General features: G+C 44.1%; 2 protein-coding genes across 2 annotated transcripts; one reads left to right on the top strand and one right to left on the bottom strand.

The window, feature by feature from the left end:
- Positions 1-1,306: 1,306 nt before the first annotated feature.
- LOC124661107 (ATP-dependent 6-phosphofructokinase 6-like) lies at positions 1,307-4,965 on the top strand. The gene is made up of 11 exons (XM_047198963.1): positions 1,307-1,715; positions 2,119-2,165; positions 2,263-2,302; positions 2,377-2,577; positions 2,924-3,136; positions 3,226-3,294; positions 3,386-3,515; positions 3,634-3,674; positions 3,769-3,993; positions 4,108-4,311; positions 4,431-4,965. The coding sequence occupies exons 1-11, from the start codon at positions 1,485-1,487 to the stop codon at positions 4,644-4,646; spliced, it is 1,617 nt and encodes a 538-aa protein (XP_047054919.1). The 5' UTR covers positions 1,307-1,484; the 3' UTR covers positions 4,647-4,965.
- Positions 4,966-6,418: 1,453 nt separating this feature from the next.
- Positions 6,419-9,626, bottom strand: LOC124667136 (serine/threonine-protein kinase Aurora-2-like). The gene is made up of 9 exons (XM_047204463.1): positions 9,558-9,626; positions 8,837-8,947; positions 8,122-8,268; positions 7,928-8,023; positions 7,749-7,844; positions 7,568-7,664; positions 7,347-7,464; positions 6,892-6,964; positions 6,419-6,785 (listed from the first exon to the last, which is right to left on the bottom strand). The coding sequence occupies exons 1-9, from the start codon at positions 9,591-9,593 to the stop codon at positions 6,684-6,686; spliced, it is 876 nt and encodes a 291-aa protein (XP_047060419.1). The 5' UTR covers positions 9,594-9,626; the 3' UTR covers positions 6,419-6,683.
- Positions 9,627-15,062: the final 5,436 nt, after the last annotated feature.

Genomic DNA, 15,062 nt, shown 5'->3' with positions numbered 1-15,062 from the left:
CACTTCATCATCTTAAGATCTATCAGATCAGTTTTCTAAATTGAATCTCTTGAATATGTTCAGAGAGATAAGATGTGTGTATTCATAGAGCTAGGTACATGTACATATTTTTGAACGTTTGTGTTAAAATTGTTTTTAGCAACAAAATATCTGAGCACTATGCACGAGGTTTGAACGTGATTGTTTTTTTATGTACTTGCTACCCTGTGCGAGGAGACCAGCTCTCTCTCCATTCCCTTCCTCTCGTCTCTACCGCCCTCTTGAGAATCGACAAAAGGATCCGGTTCGCTCCCCTCTCACGGAATCAAGGTGTAGAAAATCGAGAAAAACAAACCATGGTTGGATGGCCGAGTGGTGTTATATGTTTGGACAAACAAGTTTGAGAGAGAAAACGTTTCGTCCCAGCATCGTCTCCCAAGGGCGGACTCGGGCGATTCCTCGGAAACCCTAGACTCTAGCGCCCCTCCTCCCCTCTGCCGCTATCGTTGCAGGACATCGGGTAAAGCCCGCGCGGTGCTAGTGGCGGCCATGCCCGTATCTGCGCACTTGGAGAGGAGGCACGGGGATCTCCTCGGTCGGCCGTGGTGCTCCCGGGTGGCGGTGGAGGTTGTCCCCTACCGCGTGGTCGCTGTTCAGTCGCTCCTCGTCCCTAGCTGCCTTCACTCGATACCGTCGGTCTTCGTTACTTGGCCCACGGTGAGACGGCTGTGGTGATGGCAAAGAACGTGGTGGTGCGAGTTGGTGGGCAGCGAGGTTGGCGGAGCATCATGGAGCGTCCGGGATCGTGGTTCGCTAGTAGGGGATGGGAGAAATCCTTGTCGGATGGTCGGCACTGACGTAGTGATTTTTGAAGGGCGCCGGCCCCCTTCCCCCCCCCCTCACCGCGTGGCGGAGAAAACCAATTAATGTGTGCATATGATTTTTGTTTTTGATGTTGTGCTTGTGGTACACCAACATAGAGGTAATTGTTGGGATTTTACCATAACAACATAGACGATTTCATTTCAGTGCACATATTTTTTCCCAGCTTAAAAAGAGCAACCAATAAAGTGACCTAACAGAAACAGAAAATCGGCTACACCCTAGAGTACGGTACACGCCGCATTAGTGTCCCGTGGTATCATAGTAATTCCGCCCGACGACATTTCTTCTCGCGCAAGACCAGGACGAAATGGCAGACCCGTAAATAGGCGGAAACCCCGCTGCCCCTCGTGGGAACCCCGCGAACCTTCCCAAGTCCAACTCTCCTCTGGTCCTCTTCTCCCTCTCTGTCGCCGCCGTCAAACACACACAGCGCTTAACGGCGGCGCGCGATGGCTAATCCCGATATATAAACTCCCCCGCGGCTCCCCTCCCCTCCCGCCACACACGCAGACACCAGCAAGATCGCTCCCAATTCGCGGATAAGCTCTCTTGTAATCGCGAACCTTTTCTTTACTTTCTGTCCTGCCTCCTCGTGGTTACCGACGGGGTCCCTCCCTGCCATGGAGTCCGTCCGCGTCGCCCCTGCTCCCGCGGCGGCGGCGGCGGCGTTGGCGGAGCAGAAGCTCAAGCTAATTGAGCAGAAGACGGAATCTTTGCCCCCCGCCGCCGCCGCCGCGAAGGCGCCGGCGTCGGCGTGCAAGTGGGCGATGAAGAAGAAGCTGGTGGGCGGCGACGCCGGGTACGTGCTCGAGGACGTGCCCCACCTCACCGACTACCTCCCCGAGCTCCCGGTGCGTGCTCCCTGCTGTCTCGCTTTCGATCGGTTCGTGTTTTCCCGATTGTCCGAAGTTCTGATGCTTTTTTTGGCGCCGTTTCTGTGAGTTTGCCGCATCTGTTGTTGTTACATCATTTAGATCAGGAATTTGCCAGTTCGTTATCGAAAAAAGAGGAATTTGCCAGTTCTAGCTTGGGTTCGAGGATGAACTGATCACACCATGCGGTTCAGTTGGTCCGATGATTTTTGAAACATAAGGGAAAAATCGATCCGTTGCTGGAGCCAGTAATTTCCTCTTTCCAAACCTAGAGAAATCGATGGATCCCCTGAAAAAGCTGAAAATTTCAATTTCGAAAAAAGTAGTACAGTATCCTTGATGAATCAATTGCTCACCAGTTGCTTCTGTTGCTGATCTGCAGACGTACCCGAATCCCCTCCAGGACAACCCCGCCTACTCGGTCGTCAAGTAAGAATTCTCCACCTTTTCGTGCCAGCAACAGTTGAGTTCCCTTCCAAACACGTATGTTCGCCAAACCTGACCTTTCTTCCACGTGTTCTCCCAGGCAGTACTTCGTCAACACGGACGACACCGTCACGCAGAAGGTGAGAATTTTTCAGAATGCGATAACCGTTGCAGGGTATTAGTCTGGTGGCTTAAACTCTGTGGATTGTTGCAGATTGTTGTTCATAAGACTAGTGCGAGGGGCACCCATTTCCGCCGCGCCGGGCCGCGCCAGAGGGTCTACTTCCAGTCCGATGAGGTGAACGCCGCCATCGTCACCTGCGGCGGCCTCTGCCCCGGGCTGAACACGGTCATCCGTGAGCTCGTGTGCGGCCTGTACGATATGTACGGTATCACCAGCGTCGTCGGCATTGAGGTGAGGACTTTCGTGGTGCTCTTGTTTGTTCCGGATGTGTAATTTACAATGTTCAAATTAGTATTTTAGGTAATGCTTTGTTACGATGCTAACGATGCTCGGTTACTTAATTATAGTGACTGATTCGGACTGCTTATAGAAATGTACTGTACTTTAGATTTATTAGAGCAAAACTGCCCGAGAACACAATACTGATGGTGACACCAATATGCATTTTTAGCCGCCACTAACAAACAACTTGATGCTGCTCATTAGTTAAGTCTGAAAATAATACTAACATTCGGCATCTGTTATGTTGATTCTGTTTTTTGTTTTTTAAACTTCTTTCTGGATGTGCAATGTGCAGGGTGGATACAAGGGTTTCTATTCACGAAACACCGTCACATTGACACCAAAATCGGTGAATGACATCCATAAGAGAGGGGGAACCATTCTCGGAACTTCAAGGGGAGGACACGACACTGCCAAAATTGTTGATAGTCTTCAGGATCGTGGTATTAACCAGGTCTACATTATTGGAGGTGATGGTACTCAGCAAGGCGCTTCCGTAATATATGAGGTAACAAGGATTGCTACTTCAGGAAGGTCTCAATCAGATGCACAATGCTTGGTCTTATCTCACATGCAACTGCTTAAACTTCATTTCAGGAAGTCCGTAGACGGGGACTCAAATGTGCAGTGGTCGGTGTCCCAAAGACCATAGATAACGATATTGCGGTACTTCCCTTTTTCCAGTGTCCCTGCGTTTGTATACACGGGTGATTGTTTTTCACATTTGGTTGTGACTGATGTTGCATTGTTCACACAGGTGATTGACAAATCTTTTGGATTTGACACTGCTGTGGAGGAGGCTCAAAGAGCCATCAACGCTGCGCATGTCGAAGCTGAAAGTGCAGAGAATGGCATTGGTGTTGTGAAGCTAATGGGTCGTAACAGTGGTACGTCTCTTGCCCTATTATAGACTTGCAGTTACATCTTCAAGTAATACCTGCTCCTGCATTTTCTGAAGTAATGTGGTTTTAAGTAAATAATGAGTTTTAAATTTTACTGATGCAGGGTTTATCGCCATGTATGCTACTCTAGCTAGTCGTGATGTGGTATGTTGTTATCATCCTATAAGTTCATCACAATAATCAACGTAACAGTAATGCTGAGTCTAGACTGACCACTTTGCTCTGCTTGTAATCTCAGGACTGTTGCTTAATCCCGGAGTCACCATTCTACCTTGAAGGAAAAGGAGGCCTCCTTGAGTTCATTCAGAAACGGCTCAAGGACAGTGGTCATATGGTCATTGTTGTTGCCGAGGGTGCTGGCCAAGATCTCATCGCCCAAAGCATGAATTTTGTGGACACTCAGGATGCTTCGGGAAATAAGCTGCTTCTGGATGTTGGCCTTTGGCTATCCCAGAAGATCAAGGTCAGATTTCTGGTCCAGACTTTCATTTCCTTGTCAATGTGGGGACAAACGAGGCTCTTTATGAGACATGATCTTATTCCTCCACTGAGTTGCTTGGCTTTCTTAATCATGCAGGATCATTTCAAGAAGAAAACCAACTTCCCCATAACTCTCAAGTACATCGATCCGACATACATGATCCGTGCGGTCCGATCAAACGCCTCTGACAACGTCTACTGCACTCTGCTTGCACACAGCGCCCTCCATGGCGCCATGGCAGGGTACACTGGCTACACCGTCGCGCCCGTAAACGGCAGACATGCTTACATCCCATTCTATGTAAGTCCAGGGAACAGTGATCATCAACCTTGCGTTCAGTTGAAGTCCTATAAACCTTATGCTAATACTTGCTAAAAAAACTTGTGCCGATAGCCTGAAACTTTTGGTAACCTATGCAGAGAATCACGGAGAAGCAGAACAAAGTCGTGATCACTGATAGGATGTGGGCGAGGGTTCTGTGCTCGACGAACCAGCCTTGCTTCCTGAGCCACGAGGATGTCGAGAACATGAAGCACGATGACGACGAGCGCCACCACCTTCAAAACACGCAGCTCCTCGACAGCTCCCCGGCGAAGTGTTCACCTGACTGCAATGGGTCAGCAGCGGTAGTGTGAGAAGCACAAGATAATTTAGATGGATATATATTGAGCATGTGTGTAATTAGAGCTATCCTTTTTTAACCACTTTCTCTTATCATTTTTTTTAGTTTGCCTTGTAGAGAAACTTCTCCTGAGAATTAATGTATAATACAATAAGGGTTTCTACAATAGTAATCTCTTGTGGTAGAAGGTCATTTTTGGAGACTTGCTAGAAGCTCAATTTTGGGTGCATGCTCAGCAGCTCTTTTCGCAGCAGTTAATCCCTGATTCTGTTGTAAATTTACTGAAATGAACACTTTTATCATTTTACCCTACCCAAGGTTAAATTTGTCAAGCAAAGTAACTTTTTCGTTGGATCACATTGTAAAGCTCTTCATCAGATCAAAAAAGAAGTTGCAAAACTGATTCAATCTGAAAGGAGTGGCGACAAGGACGAGTCAGCAACGCAGACTCACGCTCGGAGGAACTGAATTCAGTCTTGAATAGGTTAGAGCAAATTCACACCGCGTTGATTAAGATGGAAACGCGTAGTTACAAGGACGCCCTGGAATCCGGATCGATCTCCGATTCCAAGAGCCAGAAGGACCTGAGGATCCCCACTTCTGAATTGGAGATTGAGGAAGCCAAGAAGGCGATTGGAAGGGAATCCAAGGGGAGAGGTGAGGTGCCGCCGATGATTTCCACTTCCACCGACACAAAATTGGCCCCAGGGGATGGAGACAAAATTTCAGGCAAGACATATCAATTACTGTTTTACATACAGTTAACTGTTTGACACTCTGTTTTACTTGTGTTACTTCTGCTGTTCTGTTCTGTTCTGCATGCTACATCCTTACATGGTTGGTGAGCTGGAGATTCTGCCATGGCTTGATTGTCATGTTGGCAAGCAAGTTAGGTTTATTTTTCTGAGCGGAGTTCGAGTTGTTGAGTCGTACAAGTGCTGTTTGAGCTATCTGACAAGGATTTTCTCTAGTGAGTCCCACTACGAAAACAAGAAGCACTGTAAGCAGCGAGGATAAAGCAAGATCTCATTTTTCTCACCCCTATTCTCTCTCATAGACATATCAAGCATTATCATTCTTCTTGTAAATTTACTAAACTTTAACACTTTTTTTACGGAATAAACTGAACACTTCTAGTGGAGATACTTTGTATCGTTTCGTTGGTGTTGCTCTCGAGAGTGTGAAAAGGGTGAAACACTGATTAAATCAAATCACCTGAGAGCCTTTTTATTCTGAATCTGGGCTATCTGGAAATTTATTTATTTCGATCACCTGGATCACAGTTAGAATGCCGATAACAGCTGCTTTGATTAGCCTGAAATGAACAAACACATACATGAACTGCAGAAACCTCTTAAATATATAGACCGGCTTATCCTGCCTAAGAAGAGAAACAGAGGAAGATACACATTCACAACATACGCTTGACACTACAAGTTAGCTTCAGGATCTTCATCGAGAATATAAGCTAGCTGAATCACAGTTAGAATGCAGATAACAAGGCATCTGCGCTGATTGCCTGTGTTGAACAAGCACAGAAATGAACTGCAGAAACCGCTTAAATATGTAGACCATCTGTCCTGTCCAACGAGATACAGAGTAGGATACACATTCACAACACATGCTTGGCACTACTGGTAGGATTTCCAAGAGAACAGCTGAAGCTTGAACGAATGAACATGTTGATTAGCCTGTAATGAACAAGCACATAAATAAACTGCAGAAACCTCTTACATTACCGGCTGTCCTGAACAACAAGAGACACAGAGTAGGATACACATTCACAACAAATTCTTGGCACTACTGCTACAAGTAAGCTAGCTTCAGGATCTTCAAAGAGAAAAGTTGAAGCTTGAACGAATGAACATTATCGATGCAGCTGCGATCGGGAGCAACAGCACTATGCCACGGCTAACAAAAGCCCGCGGCCGGGAGCAACAGCACTACAACACGGCTAACAAAAGCCAGATATGACAACAATGAGAAGAATTCAGGGGTGCTCCAAGAGTGCTCCAGGGGTCCTCTTTGAAGTGATTGGTCGAGCCAAACTCTACCCTCGGTACACGCCTGAAGGGTCGGCATTTTGGACGATCCAGGGATGCTCCAGGACCTTATGGAGGGGAAGCCGATTCGCGGAGTGTTTAACAAGCATCTGCAACAAGTCCAAGACAAACCAGTCATGAGATGCTCTCGTCACTTGTCACAAAAACCACCTCATATTACAATCATGATCTGAAAGAAGGCCATGAACTAATTACCTGTGAAATGAGGTCCTTGGCAGCAGGAGAAACGAATGGTTTCGATGGAAATTTCAGGTCAACTTTCACTATCCTGGATTGTAAAAATAAGGCAGCTTATAAGAAAAGTACAAGGCCCAATGGGAGCTAAGTAGAGTTGCATGGAAGTGACTCTAGTCTCTCAATCACGACGATTTAAACATGTGATCCAGTAAAAAAAAATCTATTACTGATGATGGATACCAGGAAACCTGAACCTAAAAAAAGGATGCCTAGCCATGCTAACCAGTGATCAATGTAACATATGTCTGTTTCATGTAGAAGCAACATGCATAGCATTTGCTTAGCAGTAGAAAGTTAAAGCACTTATGACAGAATATGTAGCTCACTTAGAAGAAATTATAAAGTAGGAGGAAGCAAGATTCATAAGAACATTGAGTCAAGAAAGTAAAATCATAGCATTCATCATGAGTTACCTTCGATATGTTTCGGAGTGCTCTTTCGCTTCAAAAGGTGGGAGACCATAAAGGAACTCATAACATAGGATGCCCAAGCTCCATATGTCGACATGGTAATCATGTTCCGTCTTCTCCACTGGACAAATTGCAACAAGTTAGGAGGCAAGAAAAAGCATATATGAAAATTTAGGGTATTTGGTTTCTCAATAAATCAGTTTTGGCATGGAAGTATTAAGTACCCATTTCAGGAGGCAGATAATCTAGAGTTCCACACATTGTCCTTCTCCGGTTGAAGGTATGAACAGACCAACCAAAGTCCGCAATCTTCAACTCTCCCTGTCATGAAATCATATGCATATGTAAAATGCCAGAGAGAGTACTGTTCCAGATCACAAAAAACGAATAGAACAGTGCAAATACCTGAGCTCCAACTAAAAGGTTTTCTGGTTTAATATCTCGATGGATCACATGCTTCCCATGTAGATAGATGAGGGCTCGTGCCAATGATGCTATGTACTGCAAACCAGTGAATCAGTTAGTACTTCGAACAGTGGGTAAAAGGTACATTTACCATGAAACACATGCAAAGAGATACTTACGGTAGCTGAGCGTCTTTCAGAGAAATGCTTGCATCTCTGCAACTCCTTGTAAAGCTCACCTTTCGCAGCATGCTCCAAGATCAGGTACACACGGGTCTGCAAAATCCACATGACAAAGAACACACGATAAGAATGAGAGGACACAAAATGAGGAAAATAAAGCTTCTCTGTATTGTAGTTGGGCTAATCAGGACCTGATCATAAAAGTAGCCATATAGGCGAAGAATATTGGGGTGCCTAAGGTGACTCTGTATCTCGACCTCACGCCGCAGCTGATGCTCCACCTGAGATTGCTTCAACTGATTCTTGAAAAGAACTTTCAAAGCCACAATCTGATTGCTCTGTTTCCATAGGAAGAAAATGGTGTAAGGCTGAGTATTAACAATTCCAAACGACATTAAAGAGCTACCACATCCAACATGTTTGCTGGTAATCCTGCCATCTTTAAGAGAACATGTAGCCCCATACAATGGAATTGTGCTATGTATGAAAAATGTTCATGAAACGGGTACCTTACCATGGAATTGTGCTACAACTAGAAGTCAAAAGTAGGCAACAGATAGCATATATATTAAACTTGTGGCCTCAACATGTGTATTACTGTGTGTTTCCTAATTCTAAACCCAAAACGCACACATGTGGACCAATGCTTAGTCGCAGAACAGATAGATCTCAGGTCTAATTATTGAACCACCTACAGTAACGATCTAATCAGGTCCAGGCGCCCATCAATGGCAAAACATAAAACCCTTGAATGAAATCATGATTCTGAGTTAATCTGCCTACTACATATAGAACAAAAGAGTACCATTACAGCACTGAACAATAAAACATGCTACGATTACTGACGAGATAAATAGCCTACAGCATATTACTGACGAGATAAATAAATGGCGTAGAGCATCTTACTCTCTTTTCTCTGGCCAAGTAAACATGGCCGAACTTGCCCCTCCCGAGCGCTTTCCCGACGTCGAAGTCAGACAGCACCCACCGCTTCTCCTCCTGCGAATGCTGCGTAGCCTACAGGGAGTGGACAGAAAAGACACATTATAGTTCTTCCATTTTATGGGAAGATCTTATGCTGGTGAGTCTGAAAGTGCCTTCGTGGGCCAAACAAACGATATAAGACGCACAAAATGCATCTTTTACCATGCAAACCATAACAGGAAGCTGAGAACCCAAAATGCAATCTTGAACCAAACAAAGAAAAGAGGACCTTGATCCTTTCCGCGGCTGGCTGACGTCAGCTACCGATCTAACCCTAGCATTAAGGGGAATAATCATGCGAGATCGGATCGCCGCTCGATTCGAGCAAGGCCGCGAGCAAACGGCCACCCCCAAGAACATCCCGGCGGCGGTCCCTGGCCAAATCCCAAGAATCTTGACGGACGGGCGCCGCCACCGCCGCCGGCGCCGGCGACGGCGGCGGTAAGGGAGGCACGAGATCGGGGCCTTTTTTGGTTAGGGTTTGGTGGCCTCCGGGGTCGCTCGTGGGAGCGAGCCGGGAGGCGAGGTCGTGAGTACTCTGGCTGCTACCCCCAAGATTTCCCACACGGCCACAAGAACCGCACAGATCTGGCAGGGGTACCCGGAGGAGGGGAGGGGAGGGAGGGTGAGCAAGCAGACATACCTGCTCCTCGGAGTGCGAATCGGTGGAGATCGCCATGGCCGGCCGGCTGGCTGGCGGTGGAGCGGGGGAGCGCAGGGGAGGTGGGGAGCGGCGAGGCGAGTTTGGAATTGGGGAATTTCTGGATCGCAGTTCAATTAAAGGCTCTCCGGGAGAGGCCTCAACGGTCGGATTATTCTTCCCTGCGTGCGTGCCACTCACGTGCCAGTGCCAGCCGTTGAAAACTCCATATGGGCTCAGCAAAAACTTTGAGGCCGTGATGCTGGGCCTTACGGAAGAGCAAGCGGGTCGTCAATCGTGTACAAATGCTCCGTCTTGTTTCAAAATTTCAGATGTATTTTAAGCTTTGACCACAAACTACCTCTGTCTATAAGAAAATGCTAAGAGCACGTCTAAATTTGGATGTATATATTCACTTTTTAATGTATAGCAGATGCATCTAAATTTAGACAAACTTTCGACATTTTTTTATGGACGGGGGGTGTATATAAGATTTAGTAAACGGTTACCAACCATAATTATATAAAAGTATTTGTGAATATGAATTTCAATGTGCCTTTTTTGTGTATACATGATTGGTTAATTGATGGTCCAAACATGAATTTGAATCGATAAATGCAACTTCATTTTTGGACATACATCCACGGACAGGGACGAAGCCAACAAGGCTTTGTGCCAAACTCTAGAATCGGGTCTTTCTCACTAGAAAAATTGAACTACTGAATATTTATAATGTCTATGTCATAATATAGTAATAGCAGTTGGATATATTAAGAACCATACCTATTCAATACCCGATTGCATAAGAACCATACAAATATATTTATCTTTATTTCATTTAGCTTTATCACAAAAATTACACCACTACCATTACCATACTATTTTGTTTTTGCATAGCATTTGGTTTACCTTTCGTATTGCATTTACTTTCTTTACTTTGTTACTTTACATATTTGTTTTCAATTCTAATACGAAACCTTCGCTTGGTGGAGTTGAGCACACAAGGCAACACTATTTTGTTCTGTAGGTTGTTAGAAGAGGAAAGAGAAGTGGAAATCCACAAATGTAGCTTGAGCTACATGCGGCTCATTTTAAAAAAATTCATAAATAATATATTTAAGTTTCAAATAAAATCTGAAAACAAAATCTTGATGTAGACAATCTTGTGTTCTACCGAGCATGCAAATTTGCAACTCGAAATACCTTATATTCGAGGATATGCAAAAATGAAAATTTCTGATATCTATAATAGTGAATAGTACAAAATCTCACAATCTCAAAATCTGCCAGATTTTGTCATTTTTATGCTGCCTCGAATATATGGTATCTGGGGTTCAAATTTTACACAATGATACAACTCAACATTGCCTACATCAATATTTTATTGTTGGATTTTTTTGAACTTAGAATGCTATTTTTGAAATTTTCAAAAAACGAGCTATGTTTAGCCCGTCCTACAAAAGTCCACACTCGAAGAGAAGTACATTTTCTACTAGTGTTTTCCCGAGAGTTCGGTATAAACTCTTGATAACCCACAAGTATAGGGGATCGCAACAGTCTTCGAGGAAAGTAAAACCCAATTTATTGATTCGACACAAGGGGAGACAAAGAATACTTGAAAGCCTTAACAGCGGAGTTGTCAATTCAGTCGCACTGGAAACAGAACTTGCTCGCAAGAATTTATCGATAGTAACAGTTTTATAGCGAGTACCAGTAGTGAAATAACAGCGACGAGTAACAAAGACAAGCGAGTAGTGATTATAGTAAACAGCAGTATTAAAATATTGTAGGCACAGGGATGGATGAACGGGCGTTGCATGGATGAGAGAAACTCATGTAACAATCAAAGCAGGGCATTTGCAGATAACAATAAAACAGTGTCCAAGTACTAATCAATCAATAGGCATGTGTTCCATATATAGTCGTACGTGCTCGCAATGAGAAACTTGCACAACATCTTTTGTCCTACCGAGCGTGTGGCAGCCGGGCCTCTAGGGAATCTACTGGAAATTAAGGCACTCCTTTTAATAGAGCACCGGAGCAAAGCATTAACACTCCGTGAACACATGTGATCCTCATATCACCGTCATCCCCTCCGGTTGTCCCAATTTCTATCACTTTGGGGCCTCGGGTTTCGGACAGCAATACGTGTATACAACTTGCAGGTAAGATCATAAAACAATGAACATCATAATGAATTGATAACATGTTCAGATCTGAGATCATGGCACTCGGGCCCTAGTGACAAGCATTAAGCATAACAAGTTGCAACAATATCATAAAAGTACCAATTACGGACACTAGGCACTATGCCCTAACAATCTTATGCTATTACATGACCAATCTCATCCAATCCCTACCATCCCCTTCAGCCTACAGCGGGGAATTACTCACACATGGATGGGGGAAACATGGCTGGTCGATGGAGAGGCGTCGGTGGTGATGATGGCGATGATCTCCTCCAATTCCCCGTCCCGGCGGAGTGCCGAACGGAGTTTCGGTCCCGAGACGGAGTTTCGCGACGGTGGCGGCGTACTGGATGTATTCTGGCGATTTCTTCTAACCCCCCGTGCGTTTTTAGGTCGAAGGCAATAAGTAGTCCGAAGGAGGGCGTCGGGGGCCAGCCGAGACCACCACACACTAGGGCCGCGCCGGCCTAGCGTGTGGGTCCCTCGGGCCCCCACCTGGCTTGCCCTTCTGGCTCCACCAATATTCTGGGAAAATAGGACCTTACGCATAAATTCCGAGGATTTTCCTGAAAGTTGGATTTCTGCACAAAAACGAGACACCAGAACAGTTCTGCTGAAAACAGCATTAGTCCGTGTTAGTTGCATCCAAAATACACAAATTAGAGGCAAAACAATAGCAAAAGTGTTCGGGAAAGTAGATACGTTTTGGACGTATCAACTCCCCCAAGCTTAGCTTATTGCTTTTCCTCAAGCAATTCAGTTAACAACTGAGTGCGATAAAAGAACTTTCACGAACACATTTGTTCATATGATGTAAATATTCTCATGATATGGCAAGTACTTAACCAGTTCATAATAAGATACATGCAAATAAAATCATCTAATAGCCATGTCAATCATGGAAAAGGTACCAACAAATTAATAATGAGCATCATGAATCATGTCTATGTTCATAGAATGATATGATAAAGTGGTCGCTTGCCCATAATTGTACAGCAAAACATAAATGATTGGGCACCTTTGAGGTTCATGAGAAGACTGGCAATATAGATTATCAAAGATTAAAGCATCAAAGTTATACCACCATTAATCACATTTTGGGACAAGCATATTATACTAAGAATGACAGTTGTGCTCTCAAGAAAGTGCTCAAACAAAAGGATGGAGACGCAATGTAGAAGTAAAAGATTGACCCTTCGCAGAGGGAAGCAGTGATTAACATGTGCTAGAGCTTTTCATTTGTAAAACAGGAGTAAAATTATTTTGAGAGATGTTTATTGTTGTCAACGAATGATAATGGGTACTCTAACTACCTCGTCAGCCAGACTTTCAAGAGCGGCTCCCATGAAGGACGTTATCTCTACCAGCAAGGTAAATCATCCCTCTTCTCTTTGTTTACACACGTACTTTAGTTTTATTATGGATGACACTCCCCCCAACCTTTGCTTACACAAGCCATGGCTAACCGAATCCTCGGGTGCCTTCCATCAATCACATACCATGGAGGAGTGTCTATTTGCAATTTAAGTTGCTTATTGATAAATCAGGGCAAAACATGTGAAGAGAATTATTAATGAAAGTTGATTAATTGGAGCTGGGAACCCCGTTGCCAGCTCTTTTTGCAAAATTATTGGATAAGCGGATGTGCCACTAGTCCATTATGAAAATCAGTCGGGAGTAAATGACAAGATTGAAAGATAAACACCACATATTTCCTCATGAGCTATAAAACATTGACACAAATTGAGAAGCATTTTGAAGGTTTAAAGGTAGCACATGAAAATTTACTTGGAATGGTTTGAAATGCCATGCATAGGTATTTATGGTGGACACTCGGAATAACTTGGTTTTCGGTGTTTGGAAGCACGAGCGGCGTTCCCGCTCGGTACAAGTGAAGGCTAGCAATAGGCGGGAAGCGACAATCAAGAGAGCGATGACTTGTCATAATCATGCTTGCGACAAAATAAATTAATGGAGGCATAAAAGTGATACAAGAACTCTGAGGTAAAGTAAATCATCGAGGCTTAATTGACATTTTGTTCAGTCATATGCATGCGTGAGCATGTGCCAAGTTGATTCAAGTGAATTATTCAGAGGAGGATACCACAATGTCATACCTATCTATGAATAAAACAATGCAAGCAAATATGTATGACATGCTACTCATATTAATAAATTGGAGCTAATAATGAGAGATCATGAACTACTAGACTTTCTTAAATGACATATACCTCACATGAACCAACTAGGCATGCTCACATGGATGAGTATATGTACAAAAATGAAAACAAATAGAGTTCATACCAGCCTCTCACCACAATCGGATTGTCGTAGATCGTCATTATTGCATTTTCACTTGTGTAGCTTGAATAATAGGAAATGAAAACCACGCTCCAGCCACCGAAGACCATTGAACTCATAATGAACTTTACAAAACCAAAGAAGAAAAACATATATTTTTGGTGTTTTCGAATTGGAAACAAGAACAAAAGGAAACGAGCAAACAAAGCAAAATCTTTTTGGGTTTTCTTATAGCAAACCAACGATAGCAAATAGAGCAAGATAAAAGCAAGAAACTAAAATAAACAAGTGATAAAGAGAAACAACAGAAATATTTTTGGTCTTTTTGTGTTTTAGGAAAGAAACAAAGCAAAAAACAAGAAAATGAAAACTAAAAGAAACACAGAAAAGCAAGATGGCAGAAATCTGCCAAAACTTAACTGCAGTTCAGTAATCGATTTTTAAGAAAATCTTACGCTGCTCAGATCGAAAAGTGTTCAACTAATGAAAGTTAGATAACAACCTGGGGAACATGCACAAAAATTGGCAGCTCAAAATAACGTTCTGGCTGTGCACACGATTTTTTTTAGTAACAGTCCAGAATCTGTTTTCAGGCAGCACTTCCCCAAATATCATCTTCCCCTCATTAGAAAACCACTCAAAGAAACTAAACAAGTATGTACGAGTATCCAGCAACCATAATATGCAAAGAATGAGTGATGCCGGTATACCTCCCCCCAAGCTTAGGCTTTTGGCCTAAGTGGAGATCAACCCCGGCGAGGGTCTGGGTTCCACGCCGGTGGATCATACATGGCGTAGTCATAATAAGGTCCCGATGCGGAAGAAAAGCATGGAGGCTCCTCATGCCCAACTTGTTGATGCGAAGAACTTGTCGCATCGGATGACGAGTCGAGGTGTTCCTCGGCCTCCTCCGTGTTGTCTCTTGCACGATGGCCATCTCCCTCTATGTATGCATTCAGTTCACCTTCCGTGACTGACCAATCCTTCTTGGAACCAAAGTTAAATAGAACAGGTGCAG

The sequence above is a fragment of the Lolium rigidum genome, chromosome 6 (genome assembly GCF_022539505.1).
Source record: "Lolium rigidum isolate FL_2022 chromosome 6, APGP_CSIRO_Lrig_0.1, whole genome shotgun sequence".
In the NCBI taxonomy this organism is placed as follows: Eukaryota; Viridiplantae; Streptophyta; class Magnoliopsida; order Poales; family Poaceae; genus Lolium; species Lolium rigidum.
The sequence above is the reverse complement of the archived record's forward strand: the minus strand, read 5'-3'. Positions and strand labels throughout refer to the sequence as shown.